This window comes from Equus caballus, chromosome 2, assembly GCF_041296265.1.
Source record: "Equus caballus isolate H_3958 breed thoroughbred chromosome 2, TB-T2T, whole genome shotgun sequence".
NCBI classification, from domain to species: Eukaryota; Metazoa; Chordata; class Mammalia; order Perissodactyla; family Equidae; genus Equus; species Equus caballus.
The window spans coordinates 15817252-15833403 of record NC_091685.1 but is presented as its reverse complement, the minus strand read 5'-3'; the positions used below and the strand labels follow the sequence as shown (position 1 = coordinate 15833403).

The 16152-nt window shown below is 38.8% G+C and overlaps 1 protein-coding gene across 29 annotated transcripts in view; it reads left to right on the top strand.

Moving 5' to 3' along the window:
- Positions 1-16152, top strand: part of CCDC30 (coiled-coil domain containing 30) — a 139152-nt gene that overhangs the window by 47650 nt on the left and 75350 nt on the right. For 12 of the 29 annotated variants that reach the window (XM_070260171.1, XM_070260172.1, XM_070260173.1 and 9 more), the window contains 2 exons: positions 14389-14514; positions 15840-15977. The exons of 11 other annotated variants lie outside the window; for them this stretch is intronic. In XM_070260171.1, the coding sequence (XP_070116272.1) occupies positions 14389-14514; positions 15840-15977 (264 nt within the window). Of the gene's footprint in view, positions 1-3430; positions 3511-9980; positions 10080-14388; positions 14515-15839; positions 15978-16152 lie in introns of those variants that run through there. 6 more of the 29 variants (XM_070260182.1, XM_070260181.1, XM_070260180.1 and 3 more) reach the window with 4 other exon arrangements.

The window sequence follows — 16152 nt, the reverse complement described above, 5'->3', positions numbered from 1 at the left end:
AAGAAGGAAAAAAAAAAGATTGGCAATAAATGTTAGCTCAGAGCCAATCTTTGAAGAAAATGCATTAGTCTCTTAAATTATGTAGAAACCAAAATGTGGAATTAGAAACCAAAGTTACAATAATATTAGCTTTTAGATTAATAATAATTATTTGTTTGTTTGTTTGTTTGTTTGTTTATTTACTTATTTTTTGAGGAAGATTAGCCCTGAGCTAACTACTGCCAGTCCTCCTCTTTTTGCAGAGGAAGACTACCCCTGAGCTAACATGTGTGCCCATCTTCCTCTACTTTATATGTGGTATGCCTACCACAGCATGGCGTGCCAAGCAGTGCCATGTCCACACCCAGGATCTGAACCAGTGAACCCTGTGCCGCTAAGAAGCGGAACATGCGAACTTAACCATTGCGCCACTGGGCCAGCCCCTAGACTAATAATAATTTTTTAAAACATTGTATTAGTCTCTTAAATCATGTAGAAAATGAAAAGTGGAGTTTCAAATCATTGTTACAATAATACTGGCTTTTGTAATTGCTCATGTATTTACCTACAAGATCTTTATCTCTTCATATGGCTTTAAGTTACTGTCTGGCATCTCTTCATTTCACCCTGCAGGACTCCCTTTAAGATTTCTCACAGGGCAGGCCAAGTGGTAACATGCTCCCTCAGCTTTTGCTTATCTACAAATGTCTTAATTTCTTCCTCACTCTTGAAAGGACAGTTTTGCTAGATACAGGATTCTTGGTTGACAATTTTTTGTCTTTTAGCATTTTGAATATATAAGCTCATTGCCTTCTAGGCTCCAAAGTTTCTGATGAGAAATCTGCTGATAATCTTATTGAGGATCCCCTATATGTGTTGAGTCACTTCTCTCTTGCTGCATTCAAGATGATCTCCTTGCCTTTGATTTTCAATAGTTTGGTTATAATGTGTCTCAGTGTGGGTCTCTTTGAGTTCATCCTTCTTGCAATCACTGGAAACTTCTTGGATATTTGTATTCATGTCTTTATCAAATAGCCATTTTCTTTTGTCTTTGACAGTGACCATGATTGTGGCCTATTCCTTGTTCTATCATCCATGTATCCTGAAGGAGGCTCCTCTGGGAAGCAGGCACCAAGACGAACTTAGACTTGCAAAAGAGTATTGGGGGTGATACCTGAGAAGAATAAAAAGAAGGAGCAGACATGGGCAGGCAGAGCCTTCAGATTGTGATGCAGGTCTGACATCTGTTAAAGAAGAGAGAAAAGGAAGGAAGATTGGATAGGAAGAGTCTCAGACTGTAGTGAAGCTCTGAGAAGTCTCACACAGCCCAACAGGGTACTTTGGCACAATGATAACCTGTGGAGGAATTACACGTTAGCCAGAAATGTCCAGGACCTAATATCCCCACCTGCTCAGTCATTCACTGGAGGCTGCCTGGGAAGTGTGGCAAGTTCTTTCTTGAAGGGAGATATGACACTCTGTGGCCCTCTATATCACGGAATTCTTGACAATAGAGAAGATCCTTGGAGAATAACTGGTTAATCTACCTCCCTCTTAGATAGATGTTATCTGTGACATTCTAGATAAATAAACATCTGTCTTATCTTAAAAGACATTCAGAAAAGAAGATCATACAGTTCCCTAATGTTTAATATTAAGTATGAGAAATTTTTTCCTGTGTCTAATCTCAATCCTCTAGGCTGTGGTACAAACTGGTTTTCTTTTCCTTGTCATCAAGACTTGAAATGTATGTGTATTTCTGAAATAATAAAGCTTTATACTGACTTTCAATGATCCTTTCACTTACTTCATCCCACATAAAGCCAGTGGGAATGGACTAATGAGGAACATTGTAAGTAAGTGTTTCTTCTCTTTAAACCTGTTTACGAGTAGAAGTCTATAAAACTAGAAAAGGTACTCAGTGAATAAGTAATTAATTATAGTTAAATGACCTTTTAAAGTCATTTCCTGAGGAAAGAGGATGAAGCTAAATAGATTTTCGCCTTCAAAGTTCTCTCTCCATCTTTCACAGAGAAAAATACCACCTCAAGTTTCCTTGATTGTGTTTGTGTTTAGCAGACAGGCAATAGTGATATCACTAAATTAACTATTAATTAAATATTCACTATAGGATGATTCTCAGCAGAGGAATTAAGTGAACTGATTGCTATAATCAGTAGGTAAGGTGTACAGCTGTTTCCTATGAGCTTGTTTCCAGATCTTGCCCTACTGCCTTTCCTACTTGCTTTCCTTGGTGTGACTCTTGGACTTTTAGATGGGCACTCCAGTGCCTCATGCAGTCCTTCCTGATCTCTGACTACTTTGTTTTCTGTTTCGTGCAAAAAGAAAATGAAAGGATGGAAACTAAAATTTGAGTGCCTATAATATTGTAATGACTCTGCTGGGGATTTAACGGATTCATTAAATGTTAACGGAAATTAGAAGAGGTAGGTATTGTTCACCATGCTTTACAGATTAGGAAACCAACACCACAAATTCATAAATGTGGAAGTCGAGATTTCAAATTTCAACTGACTACAAGACCCATGTTTTTGCCACTGTGATTTTCAGACTGTCTCAGGATCCTGCTGTTCCGCAGACGCAAATCTCTAGATCTCCTACCTCCACATCAACCAGAGAAGCCGCTAGTTCTGGGCACTTTGGAGACAGTTTCCTCATAAGAATTCTTTTGAAAATAAAAGGGAGGGGAGAGTCCTGTGACTTAAGACAAATAATTTAGAAAACCACGCCCTTAAATCAAGCAGGCTCCTCAAATGTGACTGTGTTCCTTACCCATTGCTACACTAGACAGACCATCTTAGTGCTGCCAGTCTGCGTATTCTCAGAGAAAAGGCTTAAAATAGAAGAAGTGCTATGTGTCTGGCAGGATTAAGAACAGCCACGATATATTGAGCATCTGTCACCTGCCATGATTTGTTCTAGGCACTTTACAAACATACTCGCGTGTAATCCCTTTTCCAGCCCTCCCCAAGGTAAGTAGGACTATTGCCATTTCATATTTGAGAGAACCTAAAGGAATTTGACCAAAGTAAGAGGGAGAGCCAGGAGTTGATCCAGGTTTGTCTGCCCTAGAGCTCATTTTCTGCACAAGACCGACTCTTGTGAGGATTATAAGGGGATTTGTATAGGGGGTTTATTACAACCCATGGGGGATATCACATGCCCAGCACTGAACATGTAAACCATCTCTACCTGGAGGTGATACCAGGCAGTATCATTTTCTTCAGTTCCTGCTTTTACCATCTCGTTAGACTGTGCCTGTGAGAGAGCACGGCGCAATGCAAGCACATAGAGAGGGTGGTGGTAAAAACTGTCATACTGTGCCTGGGAGGTTCAGTTTGGTTCAGAGCATTAGGTGATCCCCACCTTTCAGATGGTAGAACATTGAAAGTGGAAAATTCTGAGCTGTTACACCGTTCTCCAGAGTCGTTGGCGGCTACCTTGTGCCGGTGAGGCGATTCCCTGACAAGTCCGTAGGTCCTCTTTGTTTACTGCTGGCTGACACATGAGGTAGGCTCCCTTCAGCTACCCAGAGGTCTCCATATCCCATTGCTCATTTCTCTCGTTATTTGCTGCCCCTTTCTTGTGTTTTTCTGCTTTAAATTTTGGTCACCAGTCTCATGAAGTACATAAACTGCCTAAATGCATAACTATATTTAGTATGGCACAACTTATGGTAAATTTCAAATATCTGTGCTTCTGAAAAGCTATCTTTTAAAAGTTGTAGCATTAAAATACATGACATTCTCACACTGAGAAAACACGAAGCAAATGAGGGGAGTTCATTTTTAAGAGTTGAAATGTTTCCTGTGCTTTGTACTGAGGCATCTCAGGTGGTGTAAGGGTGGGGCTAAGGACGCTCTTGCCTTGAGTGCTGAATGCAGCAGCATGTCATGCGTGGATGTGCAAAAATGTTTACCAGTGCAGATGCTGGCTGATGAAAAGGGAGAAGCTGCTCTGGGGAAAAAATATATCCTTCCCTATATCCTTGTACACGACTGCTAAGAAGTCAACACCATTCTTAACTCGGTCTTTTGTCTGTACCACTGCACAGGAGGATTTTTAAAAGTTACACTTGGGTTTTAGCATTCATTTTTCTAGTAGCATCCCCCATTCTTTCCAATACATCAGTTTGCAATTGCTATTCCTGTTTTATTAATATTAAACATGAGAAAGGTAAATTATTGATAATCAACTTTTACTAAGCAAATTAATTTTTTTAATCTGAAAGTTAAATTAATACACATCTGGCAGTAAGTTATGAATCTAGAAATGCAAGCAAAGCTCCAAAATACCTTCCCCCAAATTTAATTAGACAAAACTCTTTGATGAATTAACCTTTCCTTTCTTCAGTCTAAGTAAATGATTATTTTTATCTCTGAATTAAACTAAAAACTTAATTGAAGTTTCTGTTGAAACCTAATTCTGAATAAAAGTGATATCACTGTTGGTGTCTTCTGTTTCCAAATTACATGTAAATACTCATAAACTTCCTTTATATATAGCTTTGTTACTGGGCCAATCAACAATAAAAAGTTAATTTGGAAAGTTAAAAAAAAAAGGTAAATTATCAGCTTGATTAATTCAGAACAATCAGGATTCTCTAGTTTGTTTTTCTAATACTTGTTCTTGTTCTCGTTGGTTCAGCTGCCAAACTGCAGCAAGGGCTCAAATACATAATAAAGCAACTCTCCGAAGGATCCAAGACCAGATAAGAGGTGAAACTTGTTAGTAGGCGAGATTTCTGGGGTAAAGCCTCTGGGAAAGACATTTAAGAAATATAGCTTATCTTTTCACTGTTTTTTATCTTTTTTTTTATTGAGGTTACGATAGTTTACAAAATTGTCAAATTTCAGTTGTCTGTTATTATCTGTCAGTTATCTTATAGGTGCACCACTTCACCCTTTGTGTGCACCCTCCACCCCCCTTTCCCCTGGTAACCACTAAATAGTTCTCTTTGCCCATGTGTTTGCTTATCTTGCACTTATGAGTGAAATCATACAGTATTTGTCTTTCTCCATCTGGCTTATTTCACTTAACATAATACCCTTAAGGTCCATCCATGTTGTTGCAAATGTGACAATTTTGTCTTTTTTATGGCTGAGTAGTATTCCATTGTATATATATACACCATATCTTCTTTATCCAGTCATCAGTCGATGGACACTTAAGTTGCTTCCATGTCTTGGCTATTGTGAATAATGCTACAATGAACACAGGGGTGCATAGCCTCTTTGAATTGCTGATTTCAGGTTCTTTAGATAGCTACCAAGTAGTGAGATGGATCACATGGTATTTCTGTTTTTAGTCTTTTGAGAAACCTCCATACTGTTTTCCATAGTGGCTGAACCAGTTTGCATTCCCACCAGCAGTGTATGAGGGTTCCTTTTTCTCCACAACCTCTGCAACCTTTGTTTTTCGTCTTGGTGATTATAGCCATTCTAACAGGTGTAAGGTGGTATCTTAGCATACTTTTTGATTTGCATTTCCCTGATGATCAGTGATGTTGAGCATCTTTTCATGTGCCTATTGGCCATCTGTATATCTTTGGAGAAAATGTCTGTTTATATCCTCTGCCCATTTTTTGATCAGGTTGTTTGATTTTTTTGCTGTTGAGTTGTGCGAGTTCTTTAAATATTATGGAGATTAACCCTTTGTCAGATATACGATTTGCAAATATTTTTTCCCAGTTGGTGGGTTGTCTTTTCATTTCAATCCTGGTTTCCCTTGCCTTGTAGAAGCTCTTTAGCCTGATGAAGTCCCACTTGTTTATTTTTTCTTTTGTTTCCCTTGTCCGAGAAGACACAGTATCTGAAAAGATCCTTTTAAGACAGATATCAAAGAGTGTACTGCCTATATTTTCTTCTAGAAGTTTTATGGTTTCAGGTCTTACCTTCAAGTCTTTGATCCATCTTGAGTTTATTTTTCTGAATGGTGTAAGAGAATGGTCTACTTTCATTCTTTTACATGTGGCTATCCAGTGTTCCCAACACCATTTATTGGAGAGACTTTCCTTTCTCCATTGTGTGTTCTCAGCCCCTTTGTCAAAGATTAGCTATCCGGAGATGTGTGGTTTTATTTCTGGGCTTTCAATTCTGTTCCATTGATCTATGTGCCTGTTTTTTTTTACTAGTACCATGCTGTTTTGATTACTATAGCTTTGTAGTATATTTTGAAGTCAGAGATTGTGATGCCTCCAGCTTTGTTCTTTTTGCTCAGGATTGCTTTAGCAATTTGGGGTCTTTGGTTGCCCCATATGAATTTTAGGATTCTTTGTTCTATTTTTGTGAAGAATGTCTTTGGGCTTCTGACTGGGATTGCATTGAATCTGTAGATTGCTTTAGGCAGTATGGACATTTTAATTATGTTTACTCTTCCAATCCATGTGCATGGAATGTCTTTCCATTTCTTTATGTCATCAATTTCTTTCAGAAAAGTCTTATAGTTTTCATTGTATGGATCTTTCACTTCCTCGGTTAAATTTATTCCAAGATATTTTATTCTTTTTGTTGCAAGTGTGAATGGGATTGTGTTCTTGAGTTCTCTTTCTGTTAGTTTGTTATTAGAGTGTAGAAATGCAACTGATTTATATAAGTTGATTTTGTACCCTGAAACTTTGCTGTAATTGTTGATTATTTCTAGTAGCTTTCCGATGGATTTTTAAGGGTTTTCTATATATAAAATCATGTCATCTGCAAAGAACAAAATTTTCACTTCTTCACTCCCTATTTGGATTCCTTTTATTTATTTTTCTTGCCTAATTGCTCTAGCCAAAACTTCTAGTACTATGTGGAATAAGAGTGGTGAGAGTGGGTACCCTTGTCTTGTTCATGATTTCAGAGGGATGGCTTTCAGTTTATCCTCATTGAGTATGATATTGGCTGTGGGTTTGTCATATATGGCCTTTATTATGTTGAGGTACTTTCCTGCTATACCCGTTTTATTGAGCATTTTAATCATGAATTGATGTTGGATCTTGTCAAATGCTTTCTCTGCGTCTATTGAGATGACCATGTGGTTTTTGTTCTTCATTTTGTTAATGTGGTGTATCACATTGATTGACTTGTGGATGTTGAACCATCCCTGTGATGGTTCATCCCACTTGATCATGGTGTATGATCTTTTTAATGTTTTGCTGTATTTCGTTCACCAATATTTTGTTGAGGATTTTTGCATCTCTATGTTCATCAGTGATATTGACCTATAATTTTCCTTCTTTGTGTTGTCCTTGTCTGGCTTTGGTATCAGGGTGATGTTGGCCTCGTAGAATGTGTTATGAAGTGTTCCATCTTCCTCAATTTTCTGGAATAGTTTGAGAAGGATAGGTATTAAATCATCTTTGAATGTTTGGTGGAATTCTCCAGAGAAGCCATCTGATCCTGGGCTTTTATTTTGGGGGGGGTTTTTGATTACTCTTTCAATCTCTTTACCTGTTCAGTCTATTCAGACATCTTGTGGTGATGAGCTGTCTTAACTTTTGTTTATCTGGGAAAGTTTTTATTTCTCCATCATATTTTAAGGATATTTTCACTGGATAGAGTATTCTTCGCTGGAAGTTTTGTCTTTCAGAATTTTGAATATATCATTCCACTCTCTCCTAGCCTGTAAGGTTTCTGCTGAGAAATCTGCTGACAGCCTGATAGGGGTCCCTTTGTAAGTTATTTTTTTCTGCCTTGCTGCCCTTAATATTTTTTCTTTGTCATTGACTTTTGCCAACTTTACTACTTTATGCCTTGGAGTTGGTCTTTTTGCACTGATAAAGATTGGAGATCTATTGGCTTCTGTCACATGGATTTCCAGCTCTCTGCCCAGATTTGGGAAGTTCTCAGCTGTTATTTCTTTGAACAAGCTTTCTGCTCCATTCTCCTTCTCTTCTCCCTCTGAAATACCTATAATCCTTATGTTGTATTTCCTAATTGAGTCAGATATTTCTGGGAGAGTTTCTTTATTTCTTTTTAGTCTTAGTTCTCTCTCCTCCTATATCCTAAGCATTTCTATATTCCCACCCTCCAGACTGCTAATTCTGTCCTCCATAATATCAGCCCTACTGTTCAGGGAGTCCAGATTTTTCTTTATCTCATCCATTGTGTTTTTCATCTCCAACATTTCTGATTAGTTCCTCTTCATAGTTTCAAGCTCTTTTGTGATGCAGCTCCTGAACTCGTTGAGTTGTCTATCAGTATTCTTTTTTAACTCGTTGAGTTTTTTAATGATAGCTATTTTGAATTCTTTGTCATTTAGGTTATAGATTTATGTGTCTTCAGGATTGATTTCTGGGTACTTGGTATTTTCCTTCTGTTCTGGAGATTTAATATATTTTTTCATACTGCTTGATGGCATATATTTGTGCCTCCACATAGAGATAGAATTTGGTTACAGCTTCCACTCGCTGCCACTGAGGGGAGCGGGCAAGACCTGTGTAATCTGCACCCGCAAGGATCCCTTTCAGCTGTTCCTGGCCGAGCCTGGGCCACTCTTTGGGATTGCAGTGGCCCTGTGGGGTCTCCCACCGACTGTGGGAACAATCACAGGGGGGCTCCGGATTGCTGCCGCCCGCTCCCACAGACTCACCTAGACTCACCCCCCCTTAGGGACTGCAGCAGTGTTACGGGCTTTCAAGGCAACCAGGAGCTTATTCACCCAGACTCACAGGTCTGCCACCGTCTGGTCCTAGGTTGTACCAGCTGTTGTGCTTGGTGGGTGGGGCCTCCCCACTGGGTCTGAGCCTGTGCCACTCGCTGCGACTGTAGTGGGATTGTGGACTCTCCCACTAGTTGAGAGAGTGATCACACAGGGGCTCAGGGCTGCTGTCACCTTCTCCACAGTCCCTCCAGTTGTACTGCCCCTTCGCAGCTGCTATGATACTGTGGACGTTTGTGGTAGCTGAGGGCACTCTTTTCCAGGCTGCAGATATGCCACCATCTCTTCCTAGGTCGCACCAGCCTTTGAGGTTGGTGGGCAGGGCCTCCCCTCTGGGATGGAGCCTGAGTCACTCCCTGGGGCTGTGGTGGGACTGTGGACTTTCCCACTGGACCCGGGAGCAATCGTGCTGGGACTGAGTGTTGTCTCACCCACTCCTGCAGTGCCGGTGGATCTCACTTGACCCTTCAGGGCCGCAGCAGAGCTATGGGTGTTTAAGGCAGCCAGCAGTTTGTTCACCCAGACTCGCAGCTGTGCTGCATCTGTTCCTACATCGCACCAGCCCTTGTGCTTGGTGGGCAGGGCCTCTCCACTTGGGCAGAGCCAGGTCACTCCCTGGGGCCATGGTGGGCCCGTGGATTTTCCCACTGGACCAAGGAGCAATCATGGGGTGCTCAGGGCTGCAGTCACCTGATTCCACAGTTGTACCAAGGCACATACCCACCCTCAGGGCCACTGCAGTGCTGTGAGCGCTTCAGCCAGGAAAGCAATCACTCGTGAGTAGTGAGCTGTCTGGGGGCTAAAGAGTTCTCACCTATGCCCACCTCCTCCCTGGGGGTAGTCCATCAACCTTCCAATGTATTAGCAGCACAGGTCTCTCGGGCATCCTGAAGTGCTGCGTGATTATCCTCCCTTGATTAATGAATGTCCATTTAGTTGTATTTCAAAGGAGGAGAGACAAAGGGAATTGCTCACTCCACCATGTTGCTGACATCACTCCTTCAGTGTTTTTTAAGGCTGGTTTTTCTTGTTCTTTTTTTTTTTTGAGGAAGATTAGCCCTGAGCTAACATCTACCACCAATCCTCCTCTTTTTGCTGAGGAACATTGGCCCTGACCTAACATCTGTGCCCATCTTCCTCCACTTTATATGTGAGATGCCTGCCACAGCATGGCTTGGTAAACAGTGTGTAGGTCCGCACCCAGGATCCAAATCAGCAAATTGGGCCACCGAAGCGGAACATGTGAACTTAGCCACTACACCACCAGGCCGGCCCCTCAGTGTTTTTTAAAAATAACACATGTATGTATGTATTTTAACTGGTGATTTATTTGGATTAAGATTTCCATTTTAGAGTCTGAATTATCAGTAATATAGGAAGACAGAAGAGAAACCAGTATGAAAGGTCAAGAGACAGTGAAAGTCCAAGATTTGAATGAGGTAAGAAATAAAAAGATATTTTCAGTTATGTTTTCCAATACAGGTGAAGCAAAGGCCATAAGGATGTTTAAGAATTACTAAAAATAGGCAAAAGGAAAAAAATACACTCCCAGGAAGGTTAAATCTACATCCTGTGATTGTGATCAGCGGTCACACAAAGCCTTCCAGGAGAAGTCAGTCAGCAGGGAGACCATTAAAAATGGATTTAGGATAAACCACTGTGTTGAAAGCATAAGGGTGATTTAAAGGTATTGTCTGACGAAAGAATAAATGTGAACATTCAGAGCAATCCAATGATATAAACTGCCATTTACAGATATTTTCTATACTCGAGGTGCCCATATGTACCTAGGCATTATTATCCCTCTTTTTCAGATGAGGAAACTGAGGCCGATAAAAGTTGCATAACTGGCTCAGGGTCCCACTGTTGGTAAATTAGTAGGACAGGACTGGTAGGACTTGTTTCTGATATATCATTCTATGGTTCCCAGATTTGAGAGTATAGACGTGTCACTCTTGTGCTCCTCCCTGAATGGCTGATCCGCATATGCAGTTAGTTCACTAGGCAGGTTTGCTCTGCCAACGGAGAAGGGTCTGAGCTTGATGGCAGTATTAAGGAAATTGACTCAATTCTCACTCTGTAGTCACTAAACTACACTTTGACCTCAGTTTAATTTCCTAATAGGTTTTTGTACACAAGACCAAACACACTTTGGCAAGTCTGAATAGAGTAGATATTAAAATAAGGGTTAGACGACTCCTCTGGAGAGTTTATTAAACTAAGCACTAGATGGCTTCGCTGGTGAATTCTATCAAACATTCAAAGAAGAATTAATACCAGTCCTTCTCAAACTCTTCCAAAAATAGAAGAGGAGGGAACACTTCCAAACTCATTCTACAAAGCCAGCATTACCCTGATGCCAAAACCAGGCAATACATCAGAAGAAAATTACAGGCCAATTTCCGTAATAAACATAGATGCAAAAATCCTCAACAAAATATTGCAAACCAAATTCAACAGTACATTAAAAAGGATCATACACCATAATCAAGTGAATTTATTCCAGAGATGCCGGAATGGTTCAACATCCTCAAATCAATCAATGTGATACACCACATTAACAAAATGAAGGATAAAAATCATATGATCATCTCAATAGATGCAGAAAAAGCATTTGACAAAATTCAACATCCATTTATGATAAAACTCTCAACCATAAAAGCCATATATACAAGCCCACAGCTAACATCATAGTCAATGGTGAAAAGCTGAAATCTTTTCCTCTAAGATCAGGAACAAGACAAGGATGCCCACTCTTGCCACTCTGATTCAACATAGTATTGGGAGTCCTAGCTGAGCAATTAGGCAAGAAAAAAATAAATAAATAAAAGACATCCAAATTGGAAAGGAAGAAGGAAAACTGTCACTATTTGCAGATGACACAATATTAGATATAGAAAACGCTAAAGACTCCAGCAAAAAATTGTACAAATTCGGTAAACAAATTCAGTAAAGTTGCAGGATACAAAATCAATATACAAAAATCTGTTGCATTTCTATATACTAGCAATGAACTATCAAAAAGAGAAATTAAGGGGGCTGGCCCCGTGGCCGAGTGGTTAAGTTCGCGCGCTCCGCTGCAGGCGGCCCAGTGTTTCGTTGGTTCGAATCCTGGGTGCGGACATGGCACTGCTGATCAAACCACGGTGAGGCAGCGTCCCACATGCCACAACTAGAAGGACCCACAACAAAGAATATACAACTATGTACTGGGGGGCTTTGGGGAGAAAAAGGAAAAAAATAAAATCTTTTTTTAAAAAAAAAAGAGAAATTAAGAGAACAATCTCATTTACAATTGAATCAAAAAGAATAAAATCCTAGGAATAAATTTAACCAAGGAGATGAAAGACCTGTACACTGAAAACTATGACATTAATGATAGAAATTGAAGAAGACACAAATAAATGGAAAGATATTCCATGCTCACGAATTGGAAGAATTAATACTGCTAAAATGTTCATACTACACAAAGCAATCTACAGATTCAATGCAATCCCTATCAAAATTCCAATGGCATTTTTCACAGAAATAGAACCATCCTAAAGTGTGTATGGGACCACAAAAGACCTGAATAGCCAAAGCAATCTTGAGAAAGAAGAACAAAGCTGGAGGCATCATACTTCCTGATTTCAAACTATATTACAAAACTATAGTAATCAGTATGATATTGGCATAAAAACAGACATCAATGGAATAGCATAGAGAGCCCAGAAATAAACCCACACATATATGGTTAATTAATTTATGGCAAAGGAACCAAGAATACACAATGGGGAATGGACAGTCTCTTCAGTAAATGATGTTGGGACAACTGGACAGCTGCATGCAAAAGAATGATACTCAACCACTATCTTACAACATAAAAAAAAAATCAACTGAAAATTGTTTAAAGACTTGAATGTAAGACCTAAAACTGTAAAACCTCTAGAAGAAAACATGAGCAGTATACTCCTTAACGTCTATCTTGGTGTTGACTTTTTTGATCTGACATCAAAAATAAACAAGTGGGACTACATCAAACCAAAAAGCTTCTGCACAGCAAAGAAAACCATCAATAAAATGAAAAGGCAACCTACTGGATGTGAGAAAATATTTGCAAATCATATATCTGATAAGGGGTTAATATTCAAAATATATAAAGAATTCATACAACTCAATAGCAAAAAAACAATCTGATTAGAAAATGGGCAGAGGATCTGAGTAGACATTTTTCCCAAGAAAACATACAGATGGCCAACAGGTACATGAAAAGGTGCTCAACATCTCTAACCTTCAGAGAAATGCAAACATAAACCACAATGAGATATCACCTCACACCTGTTATAATGTCTGTTATCAAAAAGACAAGAAATAACAGCTGTTGGCGAGGATGTGGAGAAAGGGGAACCCTTATGAACTGTTGGTGGAAATGTAAATTGGTGCAGCCACTATGGAAAACAGTATGGAGGTTCCTCAAAAAATTAAAAATAGAACTACCATGTGATCCAGCAATTCTACTTTTGGGTATTTATCCAAAGGAAATGAAAACACTAATTCTAAAAGATATACGCACCGCTATGTTCATTGCAGCATTATTTACAATAGCCAAAATGTGGAAACAACCTAAATGTCCATTGATGGATGAATGGATAAAGAAAAAGTGGTATACATACACAATGGGATATTATACCGCTATAAAAAAGAACGAAAACTTGCCATTTGTGACACCATGGATGGACCTTGAGGGCATTATGCTAAGTGAAATAAGTCAGACAGAAAGTCATAAATACCATATGATCTCACTTATATGTGGAATCTATTTTAAAAAATAACAACAAAAAAATGGGCTTATGGAGGTAGAGAACAGATTAGTGGTTGTCTGAAGCAGAGTTGGGGTTGGGAAAAATGGGTGAAGGGGGTCAAAAGGCACAAATTTCCAGTTATAACATGAATAAGTCATGGGGATGTAGTGTATGGCACAGTTAATAATACTGTATTTCTATATTTGAAAGTAGCTAGGAGAGAGGATCTTGAAAGTTCTTACCACAAGGAAAAAAAATTGTAACTACGTATAGTGACAGATGTTAACTGTACTATTGTGGTGACCATTTTGCAAAATATACAAATATCAAGTCATTATGTTGTACACCTGAAAATAACATAATGTTACGTGTCAATTATGCCTCAAAAGTAAGGGCCTATAAGTTAGAGTTGGTTTGAATCCCAGTGCTGACTGTGTGACCTTGGGCACATTACCTAATATATCCGAGCCTCACCCTCATCTCTGTAGAAAGAAGGTAATAATAGTTCCAATCTCATAGGGGTTCTGAGAAAACAACATGAGATAATGCGTGTAAAGCATTTACCATACTGTCTAACATATGGTAAGCACTAAATAAATAGTAGCTTGCTATTATTATTTTTTCATTTATTATTATTATCAATTGATTTGGTAAGATTTCAACAATACCTTATATTTAGTAGGTGCTTAAAATTTACAAAATACTTTCAAAATTAGATTTTAATCCTGCTGTAATGACTATAATGTATGTAGGACAAGTATTAGCTCCATTTTACAGTTGAGAAAACAGGCTTAGAGAGGAAAAAAACTGCATCTTGTGAGCTATGGTACCGTAAACTAGTTTTCCCAGCTTCGTGTCTCCCCTAGATGACTTTATAACTGTATTAGGCAGAGAATGTTTATTATCAGAATTTGTAGGAAACGTTATTATTGTATATAGAATTAATTGTGTAAAATACTTTTTGCAGATATTGAAAATGAGCCAAGAAAAAATTGAAATATTTGAAAGTGAGTTGTCAGAAGAAGGAGAAAGGAGAAAGCAATTGACATCTGATCTTAATACTGTACAGAAGGCTTTGAAAGTTGACAGTGAGGTATTTTGCCATTCAGGGTATTATTTTCCTCTTTTTGCATTCCCAATTTAGGGATTCCGTGTTGTCGTTTATTTTTATTTTAACATAAATTGTAGCTATAGAATTAGTAATAATGGGGTGACTGTTGTCTCCCCACACTGAGTTCCAGCATTAGCCAAAAAGAGTCCTTGAAGTGGCAGGTTTTTGATTGTGATGGTGGTCATGGAGTCATAGACTTGTCTGTCGTTTTCACCACTTGTGCTACCATCTTGCAAAGGTGTGTCAGGAGACATAACCAGCCTACATCTGGAAGAGAGACCTGGAAGTGAGTTCATGGAAGTCTAGATCACCAATTTAGAGGACTTAATCAGCTTGCAGGGTGGGTGAAAGCCAGTGCAATGCCCCAAATCCCATCCTGATGACCTACAGGGATTTTCCATGAAATAAGGTAGGAAATTGACACCACCTGGCCTCTTCCTGTGGCTCTGGGTGGCCACTCCCTACCTTCTCTCCTTTTGCCCAATGCCTTCCTCATCAACATTCTCCTCCCTCTCTGATCTCAAGGCTTTGGGGATATACCAAGTAGCTCCTCTCCTAATGTAAATTTTATATCACCTGCTCCCTTCATAGGGCACCACAGACTGACTCTCAGGCCCCAGTGACCCACCAGTCAAACACTGCATATTCCATGTCATCAATGTAGAAATTTGATAAAAATCTACATCTAACTAAAGTGTTTCCTTTCATGGATATGAAAAAAATCAGGATTAGAGGAAACCCTAGTTGATTAAGTAATTAAATATACATTATTAAGTTAGGCAGCATAATTTGTAATTAAGAACACAGAGTTTGAAGTCAGACAGTTTGAATCTCAGCTTGACCACTTCCTGGCTATGCGAATTTAGGCAGATCACTTAAGTTCTCTGAGACTCAGTTTCAATAACTTACCTCATGGGGTTGTCACAAGATTAAAGGTAAACCACATCACATTGTTCTATAAAAGGTAACTTTAAAAAAGATACATTTTAAAACAGGTAGTATAACTAATGCAGGAGTTGCTGAAGAATTTAGCTCTCTACAAGGCTTCTGTAAAGTAGAAATGACTCCAGAAACCCAGTCTTTCAACCTGTAAATAATAGAAACTACAAATGCTTGGTTTAATTAATTGATTTGAGTAAACTTTGTTTTAACTACTAAGAAAAGAGTCTGTCAGCCAGAAGGATAGGTTGAAGTATTCAAAACAAAAAAATTATCAGAGTCATTCAGAGATTCCTGTTTAGAAATATTATACCTTTAATGGGGAAAGTCTTATTTTATTCTACTAAATATCTTCATTTCTTAATCAGGAATTACAAAAATCAAAATCAGAACTTATATGCCTTTATCATGAAATTCAAAGTCTTCCAGGGGCAGCAGAAGACAGAGACCATTTTTTAATAGCATATGACCTGCTACAAAGAGAGAATTCTGAATTAAAAACGAAGGTGAGGCTGAATTATTAAGTATTAAATGTTCAAGGCATGAATACCTTTTATGAAGACAAGATAAAAGGAAATTAATTTTCAGTAAGAGATGACTTGGAAATTGAAGTTTCTTTTACTGTTATAGAATAAATTGCCATATAGTGTGGGTTATAAGTCAAGCTGTATTTCAGGATAC